Here is a 26,138-nt window from a genome sequence, read left to right as displayed (position 1 = left end):
GAGGTGATCCATAAGTCTATAAAACCATCTTATTCTAAAATATCAATGACAGCCTGCAAAGTTCATAAACTCAGAGATAGACAATGAATTAGGGGCAGCAAGTGGGTAGAAAAAAATATGGCAAAAAAGTGCTTCGAAAAGAATCACTAAATGAAGCACCCTCCGTTCTTTGGACTCAATATGTACCACAAAACTAATGTATCCACTATTTAAGATGCTTATTGTGTAGGAACAACAGTGAATTCAATAATAACAAAAAACTTGAAGTTTATTGAACAACTCGGTTGATATAAAAACCCCTCTGATGAAAACCTTTGTCAAGTTTACAACTGGACATTTAATTTGTACACTTCCAACAAAAACACGTTTTATTCTGCATTGCTTCGGTCTATTTAGACCCCGTGGAGAGTAGAGCGATTAGTCCAGATGAAGCACTGATAGACAGAATGTAGTTTCTGCAAAAGAACGTTAAGGTAAAAAACAACTCTGAGCAAAGATAATTTGCAAGTGAAGACATTAATACTTTCAAATGCCAATAAGTACAAACCAGTGACATCTATGACTAGAGAGGTCTCCCACGTCAAAAGTCCACACATTATCAAGAAGCAATTACAAAAGTTTCCTTACTCCACCTACACTCTTCTTAGACACTCAAAAGTAACCATGTACAAGGCAATGGTACATATTTCGCCCAAGGTGGAAGGTAATGTTCAAAGCGATAGAATTACTTTTGCCGGTGAGTCAGCCGATTTCTACCTGGCCCTTCAGAGAAGCCCCAAGCTATAAATGTTCAAATTGTCAGGTGGTTGTGATGTAGTGTGTTCGCCAGGGAGAGAATCTCTTTGAGGAACTCTGCCAAATATTAGTCTATTTTGTCCATTATTTCCCTCTAAACCACGAACTTCATGTTACGAATTTGCAATTAACAGTAATGCAGCTAATTTGTAAGCAGCAAACCCTGTGCATATAAGGCATACAGCCTGTGACAACATGTCTCCCATCCTATTGGTCCTGCTTCCTGATAGCAGCCTTGTATGCCACCAAGTAGTATGTTGCTAGTTATAGCAATGGTAATTAAGACAGAACAATTGCAAAGCATTCACTCTTACAGAATGACAGTCAACTTAAAAACAGTTTTAGACTCTAGCCAGAATACAGGCAACTACAGATCTTAAAAGACAGCAAATGACAACGGTTTACAATGGAACTGAGAAAAAAGGATACACAGTTGGGTTGAAGTTCCTCAGAAGAAAAAATGATGCAATGATGACAAGAACCAGGAAAAGTGTGTTGTTGTAGAAAATAGAAAAGGTTGTAGCCTCGTAGTCAGCAACTTCATTCTTCTTCCACAGAATTCTACACATTTAAAAAAAAATACAAAAAGGATGTATTAAAAAGCAGAACGCCATAAAAAGGAATCTTGACACAAACACTTTTATTTGTCGTCTATAGGGATTTACATGCAGAATGTCTTTAGGCAGGGAATTCTTGGGTGCACCAACATGGCTAGTAGTTGCCAAATAAATTTTTGGAAAACCATAACGTGCAGCACAACTTATAAAAGAAATTCCTATCAACACAACACTTTAAATAATATTATAGTTGATAAGTTCTTGAATCCCGTGTACTTTGTGTGGAAAAGCATGACTATTGTGTGGCTTCCATTTTGAATCACTGTTAAATGTGCACTTTAGATGATGGGGTGTCCAACGAATATGAAGAAATCCTAATCCGTGCAAGTATTTCATGATAATCCCAACTGTAAACGAGTTCCAACGAGCATCGCCGAACGGACATTTATTTTACGCTAGGCATGCTGAACATACAACATGGAGCCAACAACTCCAGACACCGAAGGTGAACACCCCTGGTGTAGGCTGCTTTAAACCTTTCCGTGGACATTTTTTTTTTTAATCGCGTCTTGTGTTTTTGACTGGAGTTTCCCATAAGGTATCATTGGCAGCCAAGAAAGTGCTGTCAACGTGTTGCAAGTTCCAGTGCTGTTTTTTTTTCCTTTTTATCTCTTAGCTCATGCATACTTATATTTCACTTAAAACACACTGTACTGTTCTTAAAATAAAAGCAAGAATAAGTGATATAGATAACTCGTTTTGGGATACACAGAATAGTGTTAAATTCATATCTCCGGTTCCTTACATTGGATTTTTATAATTTGTCATTTTAAAGATACCAATATTTCTTATTTTTATAAATTGATGTTGGATTTTTTTTTATTGTGTGTTGCGTCTTAATTATTGACTGAATTGCTGTTTTTAAATGCTTTATATGCCGGTCTCCTAAGTTAAGCCTGCCTGCTAGCAAAACAAGCTACCCAGGGTTGAGCTTGGGAATAATTTACTGAGACCTATTCTGAGCCTTAGACTGTGTTAGTAGCGGACTTGCCAGTAGTAGATGCATATCTACCACTACTGATAACTCACTTCCCAACATTTGGGCTTCCCCTTTATCTGAGTTGTGTCAAGGGTGTCGCCCTTTTTCTTCATTATGCATCTTCTAACCGTGGTAGAATGTGGTTAGCAGTGCACACTGAACCAGTGTTGACTATTTGCCGTTTCATTTTAGTACATATGACAGAGTGACCTCAACTTGCCATTTAGACTCCGATCTCGGAAGGAGAAATACAGAGGTTAAGTGGAAGGAGTTGAGGATGCACAAGAGAAAAGAGTAAACGGGAAGGGAAATGTTGAGCTGGAGAAAAAGGGTGGGGCAGTGTACAGACTAGCGTCTGGAAGAAGTAAAGAGACAGAGGTGACCAGGCCATTTAGTTTCCAGATTAGTGTGGCAATAGAGCTTATTTCAGAGTAACTCTAGCTTCTAGGAAATAGAGTAATCAAGAGTGACTCCCAGTTGGGTGTTCCTTGTGGAAGTGTACATTTGTGTTTGGCAGTTTGTTAGTTTTAACACATGTGAATAGCTGTGTCTGCAGGATCCCTGAATGAAAGATGCACTGAGCAAACCTGTGGAGTATCCATAAGTGCACCACCATACAGGAAGACCTTGTCTCCTATGTAAGACAAAAAGCGGTGGGTAAGAGAGATGGGGTAGGGGTAGGAGCAAGACAGAGGCATAAAGGGTGGAATAGCCGAATTTCACTAAGGCTTCGTCTGGGAGATGAGACTGCCTCTCATAAAATTAATTTTGAAGTATTGTTTCCAAAACACGTTTATAGCCAAGAATAGGAAAATTTGAGTCTAAGAAAAATCTGCACTTAACACATTACTTAGTCTGTGTCTGTTATAGTAGACAAGCTTATTTTGGAAATATATATACAATTCTACACACTTTTGCATTCCAGTCCTGCAACAGTGTAATGTTTGCTATTATGTTACCGCAACTTTTGTTTCTTTTATTTTCCACATTTGCTCATCAAATGGTGATCACGCTCATTAATCCACCATAGGAGTTGAAAAGAGACAAATTTCCTACCACTGGTGCCCTCAATCATCCAGCTTATGATCTGGCAAGGACCTTGGTCACCATAGAGCAGAATCTACAACCAACTGAAGCAAAGCCAATATGTCTGGCTTGAATATGCTATCAGACAAGAACACAAGTATTTACAAATGTTGTTTTCATGTATTACTTGCAAAAATGCTCCTTACTATTTTCAAGTCTGCCCACATGACTTTGCTAATAACGGGGGAAAAGTACCACAAAAAAAAGACAGTTTTCTGTATTGAATGGATATAAGAGATAAAGAAGTGAATGTGCCAAACAGCATGATGACAGTCTACTTTTCAGGAGTAAAATAGTCATTTAGGCATTCTAATGCAAGCACTACTTAGACGTCAGAAAGATGCAAGACAGCCAACAGCAAGAGGAGAAAGAGTAATATTCATCTATGTGGAGCTGAAGCCCTCTCCACGTGTACTTTAAAGAACTGCTAACAATACATCAAGCAAACAGCTGTACAATCAAGCCTGATCAAAAATTGATACTATTCTATTTTACTGACAAAATGTTTGTGTTGTGGACGAGTCCTTGGACCGGGGGTTACAGTACTGCTTGCTCATCCTTTAGGCATTTAAAAAAAGAAATATGAAGAGCCAAAGCACAGATTACCTTTCATCCTTTTCTTTTCGTGACATCTTTCGGTTATCTGCTTCAGAAAGCTTGCGGGTCACTTCTTTAGAAACTGCATCTTCTCTTTTTTGAGCGACTCTACATTTTTTTTGTAACAGGCAGAAAATGTCAAACAAAAGAAGTATACTGGTTAGAAAAACAGTGTGAAAAAAATTGTCACAGACTTCCAGCAAATGAGCATTGATATGATTATTTGAATCCTTCCCAACGTATGGCTAGACCATTTGGATTTCCTTTTTTTCTTTCCTCTTTTTTTAATATGAAAGCAACAGCATTTTAGGAATGGCATAATAAAACGAACGTTACAAATTACACTAGTGACTCAATTAAAAAACTAGATAAAAACCTTTTACATTTGTATTGGTGTAACACTTTTAATAAAGCAGAGGATATACTTACTAAAGGAATTCTATAGTAGACAAATTAGAAATCATTTCCATCATTATTTTATTCACCTAACCAATTATGCAAAGGTTACATAAGTGGCATTTTTCTACTTCTATCGGAACCAGATACAATATTTTGTTTGAAATACTTTTTTTTTTTTGCAGCGTTTTATATAGCCCGAACTAGAACCGAACCGAATCAGTTATCAGAGCGCTTTACATAGCACCAGTTACGTTACATGAGGACACACTTTCATTTTAGGCACGGGGAGATTAACTGATTTGCCCAGAATCACAGGGGGTTTTTGGTGTCGTTACCGAGACTCGAACCAAGTTCCCCAGGTCCGAGGTCGAGCGCCTTAGCCGTTAGGCCAACCCCTCTTACTTTACGTAACTATACCGAATTTTACTTACTTATACATATTATATATATATATATATATATATATATATATATATATATATATATATATATATATATATATATATATATATATATATATACATATATACATATACACATACACACACTTTTTTTAAGAATCAAGAAAACCTGCTTTTGTAGACGTACACCTTGTTTTACGCCTATTAGGTACCCGTTTTCATATGAGCCATTATTATATAAAACTGCATTTATAATATACCCCTATGCAATACCAAGATGTGCGCCCATTCTGGTCTGCGAGAGCAAAAGCCTCGTTTCCACCTTGATACCTTGATATTTGCAAGCAAGAAAAGTAGAATCCTGTTAGCTCAGCAGAGGAGCCTCAGTATCTCTTATTAAACATCCTTTCGTCTGTTTTCTCATGAAAACCAGGAACACCTGCCATAGCTTCCGATATCTGCAGTTACTTTCTTAATCAGCGACTTTATTGCCTATATAAACAAAATGTATGCAAGTAATGTGATCGCTAGACATATTAGCATTATATGCTTTGTAGGTTTGTGAGGACAAAGTTATTTTGGTTTGTTTCACGAGTACTAACTTGTTTCTTTTTAACAAACATGTTCTAACTTAGAGTAGTCTGCAGGAGTGATTTTTTTTCAACGCTTGCTTCAGCTTCATTTGTCTGGGACAGGCTACAACAAAAGCTCTCAGACAAATGTGTTTTTAAATCAAGAAACAAGAACATGAAATCTTCTGCCACATATATAAGTGTACTGAGAAAGGTAGTAATATTTCAGACCAGTGAGATACATGTTTTCATAAACTCCTAAGCAATGTAGAGGGTTTCTTAACACTAAGCAAAGTTAAACCAAGGGAAGCTGGAACATGAAAGCCTAAAATTTAAATTTGTGTATTTGTAGACGAAACTTGGAGCATGTCCCGCTTCTTATTTTTTTTTGCACAGGACGGATTAGGAAAATATGTCATTATTCTCCTTGAAGAAATAAAAAATTTAAATCTATTAGGATGCACAGTGACTAATCAAACACCCTTGCTATTTAAAAAAACAATCTCAGCTTTAACAAATCGAAAGTAATAAATACTTGTAATTCTACTTCTCCTCCATGGCTATGTCTAAATTCATAAGAACTTGTGCGCAATTACCAGAGTACCTTTTCTCAAAAAATGGTTGATAAACAATATAATTTTTTTTTCAACCTATTTAGGATTAAACTTGGCCTAAAATAAAAATACAAAGAATCAGAGCAGACCCACAGCATTATCTCACATTAACGCTTTAACAAAGACAGGCTGCTCCAAAGACCACAATGAATAGCAACCTATGTTATCCGTGATTTCGTTCTGACTGCATTGAATTAAACTATCAATATTAATGAAAAGTGTTTTACAAAGGCACCTTTCCCTCAAGAATTATCATCAAAAATAGAGCTAAATATCAAATACAAATTAGGCACAGAAAGGTGAAAACAAGCATTTACAATGCAACGGTTTCGCCTTTGGAAAAGTTTGAGCTATTGGCATTGTAAATGACAAAATTTGTATTTATGTGTTGGTTTTGAAAACAGATAAATAAATGGCATTGTCATTTACATTGCCAATAGCTCAAACTTTTCCAAAGGCGAAACCGTTGCATTGTAAATGCTTGTTTTAGTCTGTAAGCACTATTTTCTTTAAAGAGTTCCTCCTACTGCAGGCACAACATGCTTTCCTGCAACATTCAGCACACTATGCGCGCTTTCACTTTCCAAGCAGCCCGGGACAATGGTGGCTGCTTCTTTGAATAGGTCTCGCATTTACAAGAGTTTGTGCTATTGGCATTGTAAATGACAATACCTTTTATCTGTGTTAGTAATCAAAACAGATAAACTAAGCTATTCAGCTCAATGCATGCGACTGAAACAGTTTCCACCCAGAAGCGGCAATGCTGTCGTGCCTTACTGCTCTATGAAGGCATTACAGGATGAGCCCGAGAAGCTGATCGGGTGCATTCCATCTGAAGGCGATTACAGTGCCTGTTACAGGCTGCTTCCTCCGAATAGGAGCATCTTGCTGCTTACAGCCCTGGATCTGGGATGAAGAGGATGGAAGGTGGAGCAAATGATAACCAGCTAGTGATACTCGTATCCGGTGTCCTTGCTGCATCGGGTGCCAGGGAAGACCGTTCACTGACAGCGCGCTGTGGAGCTCAGTCCCTCATCCCACCTCCCCTGCTGCTGATACTGCGAGGCCTGAATGATGCACGGCAAGCTAGGCTTTCAGTGTAATGGTTTCTGAGAAACTGCAGCTTTCATGGTGAGTGGGCATCGCACAGTGTGAATCGAATGTCATCACCGCTTGCGTGTTGGCTCTCAAACATATGTCCCTACATTTCTTCTACTTCAAGCAGACACCGGTAGCTGCATGGCATGTTCTCTTCAGCTGAGAAAGTACTAGAATCGCATTTGAATTGGAGAACGCATTGCAAGAACCTACCGACATTGCCGGTTTACGAAATAGGATACGGGAACGCCTGCATTCCGTTCAAAATCTTGTTTCCACTTCAGCGGGGGCTTTCATGTTGTATTTTAATCCGGCGTAAGTGGTATTGTGGGCTCATAAAAATATTGAAAACGTGTCTGGGAGATTTAAATAATACTATCTGGGACAATATGTGAGTGGTAGACAAAAAAAGACCTTCCTTCAGTAAATCTGACTAAAAAGCACACTACCGACAGATGAGGGTTGTGCTAAAAAAAATATGCTTTCGGAAAATCAAAGCTGCCTGATTCTCTCTTTGAGAATCAATCAAGCAATGTGTAGTGCAGTCGTAGTGAACTGGTGGTTGCTGTGGAAGGCACAATAGTAAAATGATTACGTTTTCGGTGCTGAACTCGGGTTTAGTTTAGCCAACTAGGGAAAACCACACGGTAATTAATCGCTGTAACCTCCCCAATTGTGGGCGTTCAGTTAATTTGCAGATGTTCGTTAAGTATGACAGGGAAAAGGCTGAGGCATGAGTCATACTGCAGAGTTGAGACACTTTGCCACACCCATAGTGATGGATGTGACTTTTTAATCCTCTTTTATGCTCCCTTTACTGCGCTGTGGTGTTGGTTAGTGAAAGTCTACGATTAACCACCAGAGCGCTATCCGTAGTCTGTTCTTTTAAACAGCACATCCCTCACACTTTACCACCTTTCTAATTGTCATCAGTGCGCATCAGAACTTCACTCCTGCGTGTCATGCTTTCCCCTATGGTGGATAGGTCCGAAGTCTATCTCCTCAGCCTCTGTCTCCGAAGCAGTCCGTCTGAGCTGCTGAACTACGCTATCTTCTTTAAGAAGGAACTGGAAGGAAAAACAAGTCAGGTCCCGGGCCGGCAGCCAATCACAGCGCGGCCCGGGAATGACGTCACGGGGGTGTCCCGGGCCGGCAGCCAATCACAGCGCGGCCCGGGAATGACGTCACGGGGGTGTCCCGGGCCGGCAGCCAATCACAGCGCGGCCCAGGACAAAGGGGCGGGACTTAAAAAAAGACAGAGAAACGCCCCCGAATCGCGTTTTCACGGGAAAGCGTGATTGACTGCCTCTGTCTCCCAATGGCTAGCCTCCATTTATGGAGCTAGCCAATGGGAGACAGAGGCGGAACGAAGCCCCATATGTAGGAACATAAGATTTCTCCTGGGCGGAGCTAGGAGCTCCGGCCCCAGGCGATACCTAAAAAGCACAGAAAAGTAAGAGAAAAGCAAGATACAACTAGTTTTAGAAAAGGTCCTGAAATACATGACCTACTTGAAGCACTGTTCTGAAACCAGCCTATGTAGAAGATCCCTGCTAAGCTTCACACCATTGTCCACGTGGCTGCCATGGAAATCTAATGAAATAGAAAGATTCAGGAGAGGAGCTGGAGAGACTTTCCTTATGTTCAAATAGGTCCTAATCCAATCCAGAAGGGAACTTAAGGCCTTCAGATACAATCCAAAAATACACTTGTTCTCTTACGGTTTAGCTGTTATCATCAGCCTGTATAAATGTTGTCACAGTTAACGAAGTATTGCTTCATTTTGGCATTTCTTTGCTCTTGTCAAGATACCAATCAAGTTCCCTTTTTAAATCTACAGTGTGAAGTTGAGCCATACCGAACTGGAAGGATTGGCGAAAAGGTTAAAACAACAATCTGATGTACAAGTGTGATTTGATTTACAAGTGTCGGGAGAGAAAGTCCCCTGCATGGTGCCCTGCCCTATGCTGCTTTCAGTACAGTCTCCACAAGCATTTCAACCCCCCCCCCCTCAAACCCACGTCGTGAACCAGGCAGTCATCCACACTCACTGAAGGTTCTCCCCATTTACTAGAATGAGTCCCCAGAGCAGTACCCACAGTCTACCCCTATTCATGAATGTGGATACTGCCCTCTCTAGTTGGGCTCTGTAGGACTGGCAGTAATGGCACAGTGATTTATTGTGACGGCTTCCTTGGGGTGTAGAAGCCTACTGGCCTCTCCATGTGTAAATGTTCATCTCAGTCCCCCCTTCACCGCGGTCCATTAATTCCAAATGGATGGGAAAGCTCCCAGATCCCTGCTTCGGTTCACCAAGTTATCTCATAGTCTGAGACATTCTTGTTAATCACCCCCAACTCCAGATTACAATTTAAAACAAGCATTTACAATGCAATAGGTCTCGTAGCATTAAAGTTTGAGTTATTGGCATTGTAAATGACAATGCTTTGCATTCATTTTTTTTTTAATTTGCAATTATGCAAGATTAAATATTAGGGACATGCTCAAAGCGTGGGGTTAAGAGGAGGGTTGGGTTTTTCACGTTATTTCTAAGAAACAATGTTGATTGATAAAACTGGAGTATTTTCGAGGGTATGACCGAATACAAGCTTTCAAAGAAATGTTTCAACCCCACCTTTCACGGAATCGTCAGTTTCAATGTAATGTAAAGCAAATCGCACTTCAGATTGTGTTCAACGCAAACATTTTACTAGCACTGTAGTCGTCATACATGCACCGAGAAGAAACAGATCTACCAATTCACAGTCCTTAAAACACAAAAAATAAATATATGCCAGCATAAACTGGAATACCTGGATACATGTAATGCAAGAAGCCCCCCGTATATTTATGATAAATGTTATCCAACAGATATTCGCTATCACTAGAGACACAACTGTGGTTTAAGCCATAATCAACCCAAAACGATCTCAATGAGAAAGCAGCTGAAGTAGAAAACACGAGTCCTTCGCACACGACCAGCTAAGCCCACAACCATAACGAAGTAGCAACCAAAAAAAAAAAAAACCTATCAACATTCTGAAATTCAGAGAAAATACACAGACAGAAGAAGCCAAGCATTTGTCATTTTTACATTGAACAGGTGCACCAAGCCATAGTTGAGCACTTTACCGATTTAAAAGCCATACAAGCCATATTAGAATATTAGAACAGCACCGTGTAATGGCTTGGGAGATAGGGCAGGCATAAAACGTAATCAGCTGACTACCTTGGGATGCATAGCTAACATTAACCTGCTGTGGATCAGAACTGATAAAACACATATTAGACTGATCATCATCGGTTTAGTACAAACCACGAAAGAAAAAGGTATTAAAAATGTGCAGTGGTCTTGCCTGCAGCAGAAGACACTTTGCAAAGGTTGACTGTTCAACTTTCAGTGGCGTGTTGCTGTTTTTCTGAATCAAACGAGTACTTACAAGGTGAAACTCTTCTCCTGACAGTGTTAATGTGTTAAAAAAAACAACTAAATAATGAACAGATACTATTACGAAATGTGACACATTATGCCACATAAATAGATTTATCTTGATACATATATTAGTCAAATTTGCAATGCAATAGTATTGCCGCTCCCCTGGACAGTGGCGTCACTAGGGTTGGTGTCACCCGGTGCGGATAACTCATGGTGTCACCCCCTCACGACTTACTGCATGGACCTCCTCAGCTCCGAGTCCGCCAGTGGACACAGATTGCAAATAACGGGACCATACAGAATCCTTAGTAACGTTTGTAAATTTAGTTCATGAATCTTCACTATTATTTGAAGAGTGCACCACTCAGTAACTAACGCTACCTGCCCGAGTAACAAATTAAAGTAACAACTCAAAATGCTCTGCTAAACTGATGTGTGGACTGTACGGGGCACCATTGCCTCAATATTTATGAATATACATGTGAACTCTTCACTTTAAAATCCCTGGGAATAATTCTGCTGGCTGGTTAGTTTATCAGAGCCAAGCGCTGCCTGATGAGGTGTGTCCCAGGAGAGGCCAGCCTGCGAGCTTTGGCTTCTCTGTTTACCGAAGGACTTTAATGCCCTCCTCTTTTTTGTCGCCATTGATTTCCTGATGCATACACTCTTTAGTCCTCCCTTCATCCTCGGTCAGAAATAAAAGGGAATGTGCACTGCGAGTTCCTTGAAAAATGTTCTATTTTTTAATGGAATCCATTACTGGAATGGCATCGCAAGAAGTGCGTGTGGAGTGTGCTAAAAAGTGGTGAATGACTTGCTGAATATTCCAAGCCTCATTTCGCTGTCTGTGGTATTTTGGACCGGTAACACCGCAGGGGTCGAGTTTTCCTTCATGCGGTATTACTGCATTACGCCGAGGTAGTTATCTAGGAATGAGGTGTGACCAGGTAATTCTTTCCTTCATTCCGAGTTGAAAATCTAGGAATATACTGGATTTTCCCGCTCATTTCGCTAGATTTTCCATGCTGAAATTCGTGCCAAGATAATGTTTGTGCAATAATGATCCTCTTGATTCCGGACAAACGCCTGACTGCGCGGTCCCGGGATTACCAGGGCAGTCAGACTGAGCTTGTGAGTATGTTCTCCATGGTGATTAGACAAGAAGCGGCCCACAGAGCCTCTTGAGGAATGGGATCACAGAATCCACTTTTCCAAAGATGAGGCTGGTTGTGTTTGGCCACCCCCGATGACCACTATCTGAAAACCTCAAGTGACCAGTGAGATCACTAGCACTATTGCAGATAGGCCTGGTACTGCCGAGGGCTAGACTTGGTGTCCTCCCCTTACACGGACAAAGTTCCTGACCAAAAGACCCCACTAATAAAATCTTATGCCCTCATTTTCTGGAAGCTCATCACTCATAGTCCTCACCAACATGATTATCACCTCCGATAACTCATCCTTAAAAGTTTCCCAATCATAATAAGGCACTTTAAAAAATGAGACTTAGGCTCCTGTCTCCTACCATCATGGTAGATTATTGGTAGATGCCCCCATGGGTCCTGCAGTTAAAACACCTCAATCACTTCTGAACACTCTAATCCTCTCATGATACGTCTCTCTCACCGTGACCGACTCGACTCGACTTCCTCCGGACCCAAGAAGAAGTCTCAGCACTGTCCCAAATTTTAAAGGGGAGGGAAACGAAAGAAGATGATGGCTGGCTGCTGCTGTGCTGGCACACATTAATTCTTTATTCTAGGCAGCCAGTAGCAGTGCAGCACCGCACGCACTCCCTTGTGCTGCCGTCTCGTCTCCTCCCTGGCGCGTGACCGTGACGCGTCAGAGGAGCTCAGCACAGCACGCGGGGGCTGTCCCAGGGCCGTCATTGGAGCGCTAAAGATTGACGGCCCTGGGACCCAAAGACTGCTGGGTACGCCGCGCATCCGCATTATCACCGACACCACCGGTGCGTGCGTGGTAAGTGGCGACGTGCTGCAGTGCACACTCACTGCACTGTGAGTATTTTAATTTTGTTAGCAGTGCACTTGTGGCGTGCGACGGTGCGCTAAGAGAAAGTTGCGGCGGCAAAATAAAAAGCACTGGCAGCAGGCAGCAGAGAGGTACCGTGAGGCCGCGAGGCTGGCTAACTAACCAGATTGGGGTCACCCCATGATTGGGTGACACCCGGTGCGGTCTGCACCCCCGCGTGACGCCACTGCCCCTGGACGGGAGCTCACCCCGTAAAAAAGAAAGAATCTTCGCCTCCCGGAAGTCAGGCAGGCCGGGGGCAGGACGACAAGACAAACCGGAAGCCCAGGCGGGAGCCTACCCCGCACTGGGACGTTTGGGCAGGAGGAAAAGGGCGGCCGGCGTTAGCGGGACTCCCGTGTGGTGAGAGAGCCCCGCACCGAAGGAAGAGACCGCCGCCTGCAAAGAGCCCCGTCTGGAGACTAGTACCGGTGAGTGGAGGGGGAGGTGTGTGTGTGAGTGTGTGGGTGGGGAGGTGTGTGTGTGTGTGTGTGTGGGGGGGAGGTGTGTGTGTGTGGGGGGGAGGTGTGTGTGTGTGGGGGGGAGGTGTGTGTGTGTGGGGGGGTGTGTGTGTGTGTGTGGGGGGGTGTGTGTGTGTGTGGGGGGGAGGTGTGTGTGTGTGTGTGGGGGGAGGTGTGTGTGTGGGGTGTGTGTGTGTGTGGGTGTGTGTGTGTGTGTGTGGGGGGATGTGTGTGTGTGTGTGGGGGGGGTGTGTGTGTGTGTGGGGGGGGAGGTGTGTGTGTGTGTGTGTGGGGGGAGGTGTGTGTGTGTGTGTGGGGGGGGGAGGTGTGTGTGTGTGGAGGGGGAGTTGTGTGTGCGGGGAGGGAGGAGTGTGTGTGTGTGTGCGGGGAGGGAGGAGTGTGTGTGTGTGTGGGGGGGGAGGTGAGTGTGAGTGTGTTTACAAGGAGCCAAGGGAGACAGGAGATTGTGAGCGCGTGCAACCTGATCCGATTCAGCAAGGTTGCGCGTGCACATCACATGTCTCCTTGACTCCTTGTAAGCAGAACTTGTGGGGTCTTCATAACACTGACCAGCTAGGTGGAAGCAGAATGTGTACTGAGACATGCACATAATGAGGTGTCCCACATTTGATGGTGAGGACAATGACCTACATAAGGAGGAAACACAGAAGTCTTCTCTCAGACAAATTAGTTTTTTCTCCATGAACCTTTAGTGCTGCAGAGAAACCTATATGCACCCTGAGTGGCCTCCTGCATACTTCAGGATCTCTAAAGATGTCCTGGAGATTTGAAGAGAAAGCTGGTTGGAGCCATGGTAACTCCAGAAGTCGGCAAATCTGTCAAGTAGTTCTGGATACATCAGTGCCCGTTTTCCAGCTTTACCTTGGCAAGAGAAGGTTGTCAGGATGTGTGCTCATGGAACGGAGGGCACAGAAAAAATCCAACTATGGTCAGCAGTTTTAAAAAATCAAGGGCCTACTAAAGAACATGTGTCCTGTTCAGGGATTCAGAAGCACCTTTATTTTCCCATCAGAGTAGCCCAGTAGACTCATATGACCCTTGCACACTACAATGGGAACAGAAACTTGAACAGAGAAGACCCTTCCTTGAACTGATCGTCAGACTTACCAGTCTTAGGGTGGGCACTGATCTTTTGGGAGTAGTTTACATGGGTATTGTTTGAATCCGTGAAAGGTTATCTGACAGTCTTGCAACCCCCTTCTGTGCAAGGAACTGCAACCAACATCAAAGTAGTACAAGAACAGATACAATTCACGTTTTCAGTTTTGCAACCTTACTGATGGTCACTTGAAGTGTATTGCGCTGTAGACTGATTGTATATTCAGCATTTGACAGTGAGGACCTGTGCTTGAGAGCATGCTGTATGAACTCAGCACAGTTGATATAAATGGTTATCAATGTGTGAGCCTGTTATATGCTTAGGAAACTGACAATTGAAATCCACCACTAACACAGACTTAACATTTCCCATAGGGTCCAAAGTGACTGAAAAATATACCTGTTAGTTTCTAGGAGCTAGGAAGTTCTTTAGAGGAGCTAGGGAATTGTCACAGGGAGCTACGGAGGTAGTCATCTTTGGACCACTCTCACCCGGCTGGGCTTCAGTCTGGTGGCCCTCATCCTTCGGAGCCCCCCCCCTAAGCCGGTCTCCAAGATGAGGAACTTGGGAGTGGTTTTTGATGAAGGCTTAAATGTTATGGCTCATGCAAATAAAACAGCAGCCACAGCCTGTCACAAACTTAAACTAGTGAGGAAAATTCTCCCTTTTTTACCTGATTCAGCTGGAAAAACTTTAGTAAGCTCCCTAGTCCTATCCTCTCTGGATTATTGTAACGGTCTATTTGTAAATGCCCAGATTCGTGTGACTAATAAAATGTAAACTATACAGAATGCAGCGGCCAGACTCCTTTCAAGAACACCTAAATTTAAATCCATCTCAGATACAATAAGGAACTATCACTGGCTGACAATCCGTAATCGGATTAAGTTCAAGACGCTTTGTATAGTTTACAAAGCACTCCACAAGCAGTGACCGCAGTTTCTTAAGGATCAATTGATTCCTTGCATTCCTTCCAGACAACTCCGTTCCACCACCTTGAATCAACTAGTGGTGCCCCGCACAAAAACAGTTTCCTGGGGCGATTGTCGCTTTTTGGTTTCTGCTCCTAAGTTATGGAACACATTGCCACAGGCAATAAGGACAAGTCCTACACTTTTGCTTTTTCGCAAACAGCTAAAGACTTGGCTCTTTAACCAATAATACCATAGCGGCACTTACTGAGACTCACGTAGTTGGTTTTTAGCGCCGAGACGCCTACGGGTATTTGTTCGCGCTTAATAAATAGCAATAATAAATAAATAATTAAGCTGGAAAGGCAGCAAAGTAGCTAGAGAGCTCTAATTTTCTGTCATTGGTTTATGGAAACTATTTAGTTTTATGTGCATTAAAGAACTTTTCTTTTAACAAAGTAGAACACTGATGTAAAACGGAAGCCTTACCGAGTGACAAGTGTGTGCGGGTTGTGTACGGAGCATCTAAATCTCCCCAATTTGTTGAGTAAGTCTTGCACTGCTCTGTCTCACTATTCTGAGAAATTAAAGTGCTGAATGGAGGTATATGTTAAACCAGTTTGGGCTTCAACAGTACTGTAAGCCCAGTACGAGTGGCAAATGAGTCAAACTGTCAATTGGAGCCTAACCACCACTGATTGCCCTCCGTCAAAAGGAACCAGGACTCACAAAATGAAATTCGGGCACATTCTTCAAAATGAAACACAGATGGTTTATTTTGCACTCTATTCCTTTGGAATACAGCATGATGAGGCTCATTTGCACAGTCTCAAATTAGCTGAGCCTTCTGGCCATTGCAGTACCCACTAGCAAAACTACTTTTTATTTGGCTTGGTTTTCACCTGTATACTCTCCATTTCAAGAATCCTGATCCATGATATCTGCCTTTGTGGCATTACCCTGCTCTTGTTTTATTATTCGATTTTGTTGCGTATTTGTGCTGCTGCTATATGCACATAATGGGGACCATATTCGGAGATTATTCAAAAATATATGCCAAAGGCAGAGGAGTCCGGCTTGCAGCTGCACTATTCCCTTCTTTGGTTGGGGAGCTGACCCTCTGACTCCAGAGGTTGGCTCAGCTGTATTATGTCCAGCTGTGCACCATGGAGCCTTTGCAGAAATTGAGGCAGGCTGATTAGCATTTCTCTTCCAAATTCATCCAGCCACACTGGTCAATTGTACGATTTCTGTTTAAGCAACACGACTAATGAGGCTTGCTCTTTGGCGGTATGCAACGTTTACCACACAATTTTTACAACGCACTACCATTACAACAAAACTTTTACAACGCAAAAACTTTTACAACGCATACCTTTACAACGCATGTTTTTACAACGCAGATACCTTTACAACGCATACCATTACAACGTAAGTATTGGTAAGTATATAATTATTTTTAAAATGTTATATGTTTGGGTTTTTGGGTAAAGGGGTATTTTTAGGGTTCAGGGTCAGTTTTCAGTTTTTGGGTAAAGGGGTATTTTTAGGGTTCAGGTTCAGTTTTTGGGTAAAGGGGTATTTTTAGGGTTCAGGGTCAGTTTTCAGTTTTTGGGTAAAGGGGTATTTTTAGGGTTCAGGGTCAGTTTTCGGGTAAAGGGGTATTTTTAGGGTTCAGGGTCAGTTTTGGGTTTTTGGGGTACAGGGGTATTTTTTATACATAAAATAAAATTATATTTAAATTAAATTAATTAAATAAAATTAAATAAAATCAAATTATATTACAATATTTTTAATTAATTTAAATTAAAAAAATTATTATATACTTACCAATACTTACGTTGTAATGGTATGCGTTGTAAAGGTATATGCGTTGTACATTCTTGCGTTGTAAAGGTATGCGTTGTAAAAGTTTTTGCGTTGTAAAAGTTTCGTTGTAATGGTATGCGTTGTAAAAGTATGCGTTGTAACGTCATACATCCCTCTTTGGCATGGCAGGAGCAGAGTGGAATACATCATATCCTGTCAGTAACAGCATCACATAATAGGGTCACAACAGGCACCAACTAAGAAAAGGTCTTCCATTTGGTGGGGAAGTGTCTATTACATTTTGAGAGGTCAGTGCTATGCTTATAGAAAGAGAGCACAATGGGGTAGGCTACTCGGTGTCATAACTGATGCTAAGTTCACTCCAATATCTTTAGCAACAAAACGAAAAGCTTCACCTATAGCTACTTGCAGTCGTACCTCTTCTGAAGAGAAAGCCCAGCAAGCATTGAGGGCAGTGTCGAGCAGAACCACTATGGGACCATTTTTTTAGTTTGATGTTAGACAGCCTATTTCTGAAAACATGAGGACTGTGTATGGTCTATTTATAGAGGACGACGAAATAACACATCCATGGGTTCTCACTTATATAAGCAACATGTTTTCATTCTCACACTAAGAAGCAAATTGGGGAAAAGAAATAAAACTACAAAATAACTGAATGACTGTACAAGCTGGATCTGTTATCAGAAACTCAGAACGAGCCCCATGCACTCAAATTAGTTCAATTAATTCGTTGCAGATAAATATACATATAGATTTACAAACTGAATGCTTACTTGTGCTTGAGAACAAATTTTACATTTTTGTATGCAAAGGCAACGAGGTAGGTGCTGACGAGGGTCATGACACTGTAAAGAACTGCAGACTGGACAAGATCCATGTGCCATATCCTCCAGTACAACCCTGAAAGAAAAGAGAAGTTTCAACTAAGTGAATGAAACATTACACTTGTTCTTAATATTTTGCATATTAAGATACATCTTGCATGCTACAATAATTTCTAAGGAGGTGAAGGCAAGCAAATGTAACTCAATTAGATACATTGTCAGACAGCAAAAGGATACCTTGTTGAGTTCACCGCTGCACTCTATAATGTTGTTTTACTCATTCATTCTGAAGTGAAAGCCAAGGTTTTTAAGTGACGCTGTGAAGTATTGGCATGTGCGAATATGCTAGACCAAAGTTCTTAATTTACTCAAATGTAATACCATTTTATGAAAAACGTTTTTATTTAATCTGGTTTGTGTACTTTCAGAGAATGCATTCCCCCCAAAAAATCCACCCCATCAAAAATACAAGAAAACCCTCAAGCTTTAAATAAAGTTCCTCAAACTATTTTGCCATGTGAAGAATGACGGAAGAATTCCATGGGTGAGAAATAGACATTATACCCCTCTCACAGCTACGACACTTCTCCCACCGATATTTAGGGATAGGATCATAGATAGATGGCGGACTAAAGGGATTCATCATTTAGGAGATATATATGCTAATGGGAGCTTAATGTCTTTTGAAATCCTAACAGACAAGTTTCATCTTAACAGGTCTGAATTTTCTTAATATCTACAAGTGCGTGACTATCTAGGGAAACATCAATTGAAAACCGGAGTAAATACTGTTATTGAAGCTGTGAGGAACAATTCACACGTTGGGACATTGTATAATATATTGTTAGATACCATGGGTAGTGATTTAGAGATTTACAACACTAAATGGGATGAAAGACTGGGGTGTACTGGTGTGCGGATAGTAACCTCCATTGAATTGGCAGGGAGATTGTTAATATCTGCGAATCTACGAGCACAACACTATAAGACTGTGTTTAATGTTTATTACACCCCACCCAAGCTTTTAAATGTGGGGGGCGGGGGGGGGGGGGGGGGGTTCGACAAACAATGGGAAATGTTTCTGATGCGGATCAGAAGATGCCGATATTATACACATCTTTTTTACACGTAAGTACCTAATGAACTTGTTTGGGCACATAGAGACATTTTTTGCTGGAATTCTGGGGGGGCAGTCACTTTGTCTGCTGCTCAGGTATTGTTAGGGGTAGCTGATAGAGAGGTATCAAATCAACTGGCATATAAATACAGGTACCTGATTTTTCTTGCGACAGCTGTGGTTCGGCTATGCATTGCCTCAATGTGGCTCCAGAAAGATGTTCCTACTTTTGAACTTTGGAGCGCTCGATTTCTCTCCATGTTTAATATAGAATATAGCCTATATGAAGTTAAGGGTGTTTGGAAAAAGAAATTGGGCATGGAGATATGGGGGCCAGTGGTGTCCTATATGAATGAATGAGGCATTAGCTCGAGGAGATATATATACGACCTTATATACCTGCACTTGCACTTTAATGAACTCTATGTATTTTGTACTGCTACCCTTTTCTATGTATCATGAAATGTGTGTTTTAAGACAACGTATTGTATTTTAAACCATTGTTTTTTAAAACATTCTAACTTGTGGTAACTTTCATGGATTAATAAAAAATATTTTTTTTAAAATGAGAAATTGACATTATGGAGTTAAATTCTCCAAAGCAGTGTCTACTTAACCATGTGTAAGATTACATAGGTCTGTATATTTGTAGCAACCCCAAAGACACACAGTAGGTGTTAGATGCTTTTTTTGAGTATTTTAGTTGCGTAGGCAAACCATCTACGAGGCTCAGGAAATGTCCTATTTGTGACAAAAGATTATAGGACATTCGACAAACAAGTACAACAATCTGGTCCTCCCATCAGAAAATCAAAATGACTGACAATAGCAATACGAAAGCCGATAAATGGAATATTTTAATGTATCCTAAATGTTGTCATCTCTGGGTACATTTTCTTACGCTCACTGTGCACTTGCCAAGATATTGAATGAAACATTTTGATTTTCTTTAGGATAGGAAACTCACACTTCCATGAATATCTTCATATTTCACTTAGGCCACTTAAGGGATGTATATCAAAGATTCCTTAACTGGAGTTGGGAAAACTTCAATCCTGACACAAAATAGGAGGACAACTGGCTTTATGGAATAGCATGTGGTGCAGATTTTCCAACTAAATTTACTTTACAGGTGGTCATTATAGGGGAGCATTTTGTTTACTTCACATCATTGAAAATTACTGTATTGAACATAAAACTGATTTTTGTAAGCAGCGTTTGGTTTGTAAGCGGCCTATTGTCAAATCGCAGTAGCCTCACCTGGCAGAGACAAGTAGAAGGGGCACAACTATGTTCCCTTAGTATAATCTGACGACTGCTTGGTAAAGATGTAGCTTTGAGAGGCAACATGTTAAAAAGACAATTTAGGTCAATGTCACTTTGACATAGAACTGTTCTTTTTTGTTAACACAAGGGTCTTCAAAGGTCTTGCTGGCCTAACATATTAGAAATCAAGCAATGGCAAAGCCACTGGGTCTTGTCTCTAAAAGGCCAAGCTTCTGTCTTCACAATGCTTTTTTTCCCCAATTTTGGTTGCATGCAAATGCATGTGTTATTATGCATGTGCAAAAGTGGCCAGAAATCTTGCAATGGGTTTTCGATTAAAGCATAGTAATTAAAAAGTGGTCACTTACAAGCATGCATGCTTTAGGGAAAACCCTTTGTCGCAATATAAAGCATGAACAGGCTTTGTGCCAGATGCATCGAGACACATGACAGTCATCTTGTTATATGCCAGGACAGAGTATAGAGCCACAATCATTCCTGATCTATGAAGCACATTTGGAAGGGGAGGGGGGGGGGGGGAGTAGTAGGACGTGTGACACAGATGCAGTGAAATAGGGCATGTGAAACAGGGGGTGGAGGGGCACCTAAGGGAACTGGGACAAGAGGAGGCAAGGGGGAGGCGGGGAATGAGACCCAATGATGCCCTGACACAGGTCAGCACCAGGGAGCAAAAGGGACCAGGGGGAGTTGGCACAGGTGAGGAAAGGGGACTGCTGACGCATGGGGAGTAGGCACTGGCAAAGAAAAAGAACTGCTGATGTAGGGGAGTAGGTACAGATGAGGTAAAAGGACTGCCAATGCAGGAGAGTAGGTACATGTTAGACTTGGCATCTTTGGCGTGGTTTCCCTGACTTTTTGCCTATACCTCCTGTATTTTTGATACTGTTCAGGATTTCGTTTTTTGCTGGCTTAGATGCGTTGGGCACTTTGCCACTGCTGATCAGTGTCAAAGTTCAAGTGCTCCCTGTGTAAATTGTGATTACAATTGGTTTTCCCTGATTGGCATATTTGATTTAATTATAAGTCCCTAGTAAAGTGCACTGAAGTGTATCAGGGCATGTAGTTCAAATGCTACTAGTGGGCCTATAGCACTGATTGTGCCACCCACATGAGTAGCCCTGAAAATGTATCTCAGACCTGCCACTGCAGTTAACTGCCATGTCGATGTGGTGAGTGCACCCACTTGCCAGGCCCTAACCTTCCTGTTTCTTACATGTAAGGCACCCCTATGGTAGGCCCAAGGTGCTCCCCTGGGCAGGGTGCAGTGAATGTTAAAGGTAGGACATGTACTGGTGTGTGTGACATGTCCCGATAGTGAAATACTGCCAATTACTTGTTTTCACTATTGAAAGGCTATCTTGCCCCACAGGATAGAAAGGGAAATGCTTTGTAACATCTTACATGTATAAAATCTCATTGGGACAAGATAGAGAAATAATGTTTAGGCTCTCTGAACTCAGAATTTAATAACACATCTTTCAGTAAAGATGTTTTTTTATTTGTGTGTTTTACTTTTAGAAAGTAGGCATTTTCTTGCTTAACCATTCTGTGTGCATCTGCCTGTTTGAGTATTGACCGTCTGGTTTTAGAGTGGCAGGGGCGGGGGATGTGTATTCACTGTAGACAGCCACTGGGGGAGTTGAGGTATGGCTGGCCTTTCCTGGATGACTCAGGGCTGAGCTGAATGGGGCTTGGCTACATTTAGAGTAGTGGGAGGAAATTTCCTTGCTCCTGAATTGGGCATGCCTCCCTTGCACAATGCTGTCTCCCCCCTCCCCACCTTTGGTCATACTGCACCTGAGAGGACAGAACTGTTTTGGACTGGGCTCAACGACATTTTGGGGTATAAGTATTAGACCTAAAACCCCAGAACATTATACTACTTCTGGAATCAAGAGGAACCTTTGCCAAGGAGAAGAGATGGAGAAACTGGAGGAGGAGAACTGCCCCATTGCTGAGTGCTGTATGGGGGTGGGGGGGGCGCAGTAGCAGATTCTGACAAGGAAAGGACAAGGACTTTGCTGTATCCCCCTGCTTGAGGAAGATCTCCATGGGCTTGAGTAGAGCTTGCCTCCTGTTCTGAAGTCTCAGGGACAGAGACTTCACCCCCAGCTCCACTGAACTTCCTGGCTGGGATTTCTGATCTGCCAAGAGGTGCCTGTGACCGTGTGGGGCCTCTGGTGGTTGTTCCTGCTGTTGGGAGCTGGAAAAGCAAGCGCAACTACAAGAAAATCGATGCACTGCTCTTCTTGCAGCTGTTTTTCCGACGCAGCACCGCTGTGCGAGAAGAATCTCTATGCATCACCACGCTGCTGCCGAAACAGCTGCAGCACCTGCCGCAAGAACTGACGCATCGAGGGATCGCGACTGAAAAAACAGCTGCAGCGCTGCTGCATAGATCGCCACCGCATCCCGGATTTACGCGCATCGTACCTGTGCTGCAAGTTTTCCCGATGCATCACTCACGGACCAGAACTGTCTCAGAATCGACACATCACTTCCCCCTACAGACCGGATTTGACACATCAGTTCTCCTACATGCAGCAAAACTGTTGCATCGCCCCTCACCGTGGTCTCAGAAACTGACGCATCTCTTTGTTTTTTTACGCTTCCCATCTCTGAGGCTTTATGACCTTGTGAAAATTGTCGCAACTACAGGTATTTTGAGCGAAACAAAGCATCCATGGTTTTCTATAGATCCAGTTGTTTGAAACCTTTTTAAAGTCATAATCTCATTACATGCATGCTGGATTTTTGTCGTTTTGGTCTTATTGAGTTTAGAGTAAGATACTTTATTTTTCCTAAACCGGTGTGGTATAAATTTGTGGTGTTATCACTGTGTGTTTTGTGTACAAATACTTTACATATTGCCTTCGGGATAAGTCTGCTCAAGTCAAGCTACCCAGGGGGCTATTCTAAGTAAATGCCCTTGGATGCATTTGTGGGTGAAGCAGAGCTTTGTAATTGACTTGGGCACCCACTGTGAGCCAGCCGTATGCTCCCAGATTTCAGCAGATGGAGTACCACAGGAATTCACTTTCCCTGGACTCACTTGCGCTGGCTTCCCCATTAGCACTACATCCCTCAACTGCTGCATCCTGGCCTCTCACTTATATTAGCCCAAGGCCTCCACTCTGACCTGCAGACTAATTGGCAGCGATATCAGGCACTGCTCACTGTGTCACCCGATGAGCATCAGCACTTGAGTGACTAAGTCACTCCAGTACTGGCTGCCTTGTGCTGTGCCATCCAACTGGGGCAACTGTGTTTGCCCCTCTGCCTTTCCTCCTTTGACTGCTCTCCACAACCAATAAGCCCAAAACAGTAAGCAATGATGCTGAGACCAGACTACAACTTTGGGAACCCACCCCAGTTCCCACACTGTGCAGGGCCTGCCTCACCCATCAGACCAAAGGGCACACAAGACCCACGTGCTAGGCTAGACTACCACATAAAGACACCTGGTCAAAGTTGAAGTTGGTCCATGCCACTGTAGACAACCAGAGTGAGACGTTGACAGCCAGTAACACTATAACCCACCTCTGTGCCCGGATGTCTCCAGGTGCCAACCAAGGTGGTCGTTGGCTGTGTCTGCCATTCATACCAAGTCTAAGAGAGACCTGGGTCAAGACCATACATCGTGGACAGGAGGACTACAAATATGGAGGGTCAGCACTGAAACAGGAGGGAGACTGTGATGGCAATGTTGCTAATTAGTACCACTTACACCATCATTACTCATTCAGTTATGGAGTTTGGATAGGAAAGGGCTTGTTGTTACACTGTACAGCAGTGATACTCGAAGTATGACCCGGGGGCGCTTGCGGCCCTCTTGCCCTTTACATGTGGCCCCCTAGTGAACAGCAGCACGAGCTGCTGTTTACTTACGGAGCACTAATATTCTTAAAAAAAAAAAAAAAAGGTAAGCATTTATATGCAGGTTAAATGAAATTATGAAGTAACTACGGTGGTGTCCTTCACCACTTAACTTTAGTTAACCTGCAAATAAATGCCTGCCTGTTTATTTAAAACATTTTTATATCTCCTTACACATCCACCCAGACCCCCTACCCGCCACCCTGCTGGCATCAGTGCGGCCCTCGGTCACACCACAGACCATACTTTGTGGCCCCCGGGCATATGTTTACGAGTACCCATGCTGTGCAGTATAGTATGCAGCTTGTTATCTGTGCATGTGTCAAGAATTGTTTTTGGTTTCTATGAATTGCTTAGGAAAGTGAAGGCAATTAATTGATATTTACATTTATAATATATATATTTTTTAAATTGGATAAAAAGCATGCCCTCTTTGTCAAGCTGTTAATCTAAGGTCAAACTTTGCTTTAAGGAAAAAAGACAAATATGAATTTTAAAAACTTGATCTCCTCTGAGGTGATGATATTTTTATATAATTTTTCCTCAAGAGTCATGACCAACAATGGTAAAAAAAGAACCGTTTGGTGTGTGTGTGTGTGTTCACTTATTACAGCACTGAGCCTGTTATTTCTCAACGATTTTAGCTTCTGTTTTAGTTTATTCTTTTGAGTATAAAAAAAACTCCAGACTTGAGAGAACTACCATCTTTGTTGGCGTGACTAAAGTAGGGTAGTCTGAATATAGAGTATATTCTTTTTTTTGAGGGGGGTAGAAGGGCAGTGGGAAAGTGGGAAAGTGTCAGGCACAAAGTCAAAGTAGGGTGGTATAGCTCTGTAGTTGTAACTCTTTAGTAGTCATATGCTTTATCAGCATGGAACGCACCATACTTATATTATCTTTCGGACACTTTATGAAATTGCCCCTATACACACTAATGCCATCAAGGATACATAGTGCTTCCTGTCATGCTGTGGGGGTACTACCAGCAGTGAAAAGTATAAATGCTTTGCTATACAATGATGCATCTTTAGCCCTCTCATAAATATAGTATTTGTGTGGTGCCCACACAGATACCAACTATATTTGCCTTGAATAATTGATGAAGTAAAGAGGACGAGACGCACTAACGGAAGGAAACCCATTGTGTGTATTTGGATGTCGGTGTACTTGGCATAGTTAGTTATAAGGCATTTTGCAAACAAACCAATTGTATATTATGCCTGGGGTATTGCTTGTAGTATTTTAAAATGTGTTTCCTGGAAAACAATGTGTCGTAAAAAGCACCATTCAGCGTATTTTTTTCAAAAGGTTGTCACATGGGGAACACATATTTCGCCAACACCGTTCCTTCCGTTCAAGCTCACTCACTACGCTAAATCATGGTGTTCAACTCAGGTCTCCGCCTATAAAAATCCACCAGCTGCCACTGTGGATAGTAGGAAATACAAAATTCAAATACAAAATGAAATGATCAAAGAGAAGGCTCTCAGAGAATCTGTCATATCCGTTGATGGAGCATATATAGGACACGCAGACACTTGCGAAAAATGGTATACAGAAGTACAGAGGAGACTGGACCATACCCTGCATACAGGAGCAGGCACCCGTCAATTCCAACCTGGCTTGTCCTTACATTCCGATACTCAATTCCCCAACCCTCCTATAGTAAATCATCTCTATTTCTTGTGCAAAGAGGGGGTGCATTTGCAAAGCAGCTCAAGAGAATTAGGCCACTCTCAAGAAAGGTAGTACACTAAAAAAAATGTTTTACTGCAAGGTAACATGTGAAATAAAATTGCTCCGCATACCACAGGACAGGCGAAGTTTGAAGGCTCAGGCACTTACATATGGGGATGGCAGATACGATGAACGCATTGCCGAAGAAGAGCGCTGAGGACTTCGCGGACAGGTTGCGGCTGAAGTCCTGCAGGAGCAGATCCTCCTCGGACTGCTGCTTGCTGCCACCCTTGGGAGCCATCACAACAGGGACAAGCCGAGAAGAGGTGCAGAGAGAGAAAGAGTGACCTACTCAGGCTCCCGTCAGAGGTAGGCAGCTCAACTAGGCAACGTCAGCACTGGAGCAG

General features: G+C 42.3%; 1 protein-coding gene across 1 annotated transcript; it reads right to left on the bottom strand.

Annotated features, from left to right (window-relative positions):
• Nucleotides 1-250: 250 nt before the first annotated feature.
• SSR3 (signal sequence receptor subunit 3) lies at nt 251-26,138 on the bottom strand. The gene is made up of 5 exons (XM_078667629.1): nt 25,900-26,138; nt 17,724-17,850; nt 4,084-4,182; nt 1,225-1,356; nt 251-455 (listed from the first exon to the last, which is right to left on the bottom strand). The coding sequence occupies exons 1-5, from the start codon at nt 26,030-26,032 to the stop codon at nt 389-391; spliced, it is 558 nt and encodes a 185-aa protein (XP_078523755.1). The 5' UTR covers nt 26,033-26,138; the 3' UTR covers nt 251-388.

This window comes from Lissotriton helveticus, chromosome 11 (assembly GCF_964261635.1).
Source record: "Lissotriton helveticus chromosome 11, aLisHel1.1, whole genome shotgun sequence".
NCBI lineage: Eukaryota > Metazoa > Chordata > Amphibia > Caudata > Salamandridae > Lissotriton > Lissotriton helveticus.
This window is presented reverse-complemented; position numbering and strand designations above follow the sequence as displayed.

Excerpts from the sequence above, each read along its gene's own strand:
- SSR3 (XM_078667629.1), bottom strand. The coding sequence starts at position 26,032 with ATGGCTCCCAAGGGTGGCAGCAAGCAGCAGTCCGAGGAGGATCTGCTC. Across the intron at positions 4,183-17,723 it reads AAATTTGTTCTCAAGCACAA|AGTCGCTCAAAAAAGAGAAG; the intron begins GTAAGCATTCAG and ends AAAAAAATGTAG. Across the intron at positions 456-1,224 it reads AGGAACTTCAACCCAACTGT|AAACTACATTCTGTCTATCA; the intron begins GTATCCTTTTTT and ends GTTCTTTTGCAG.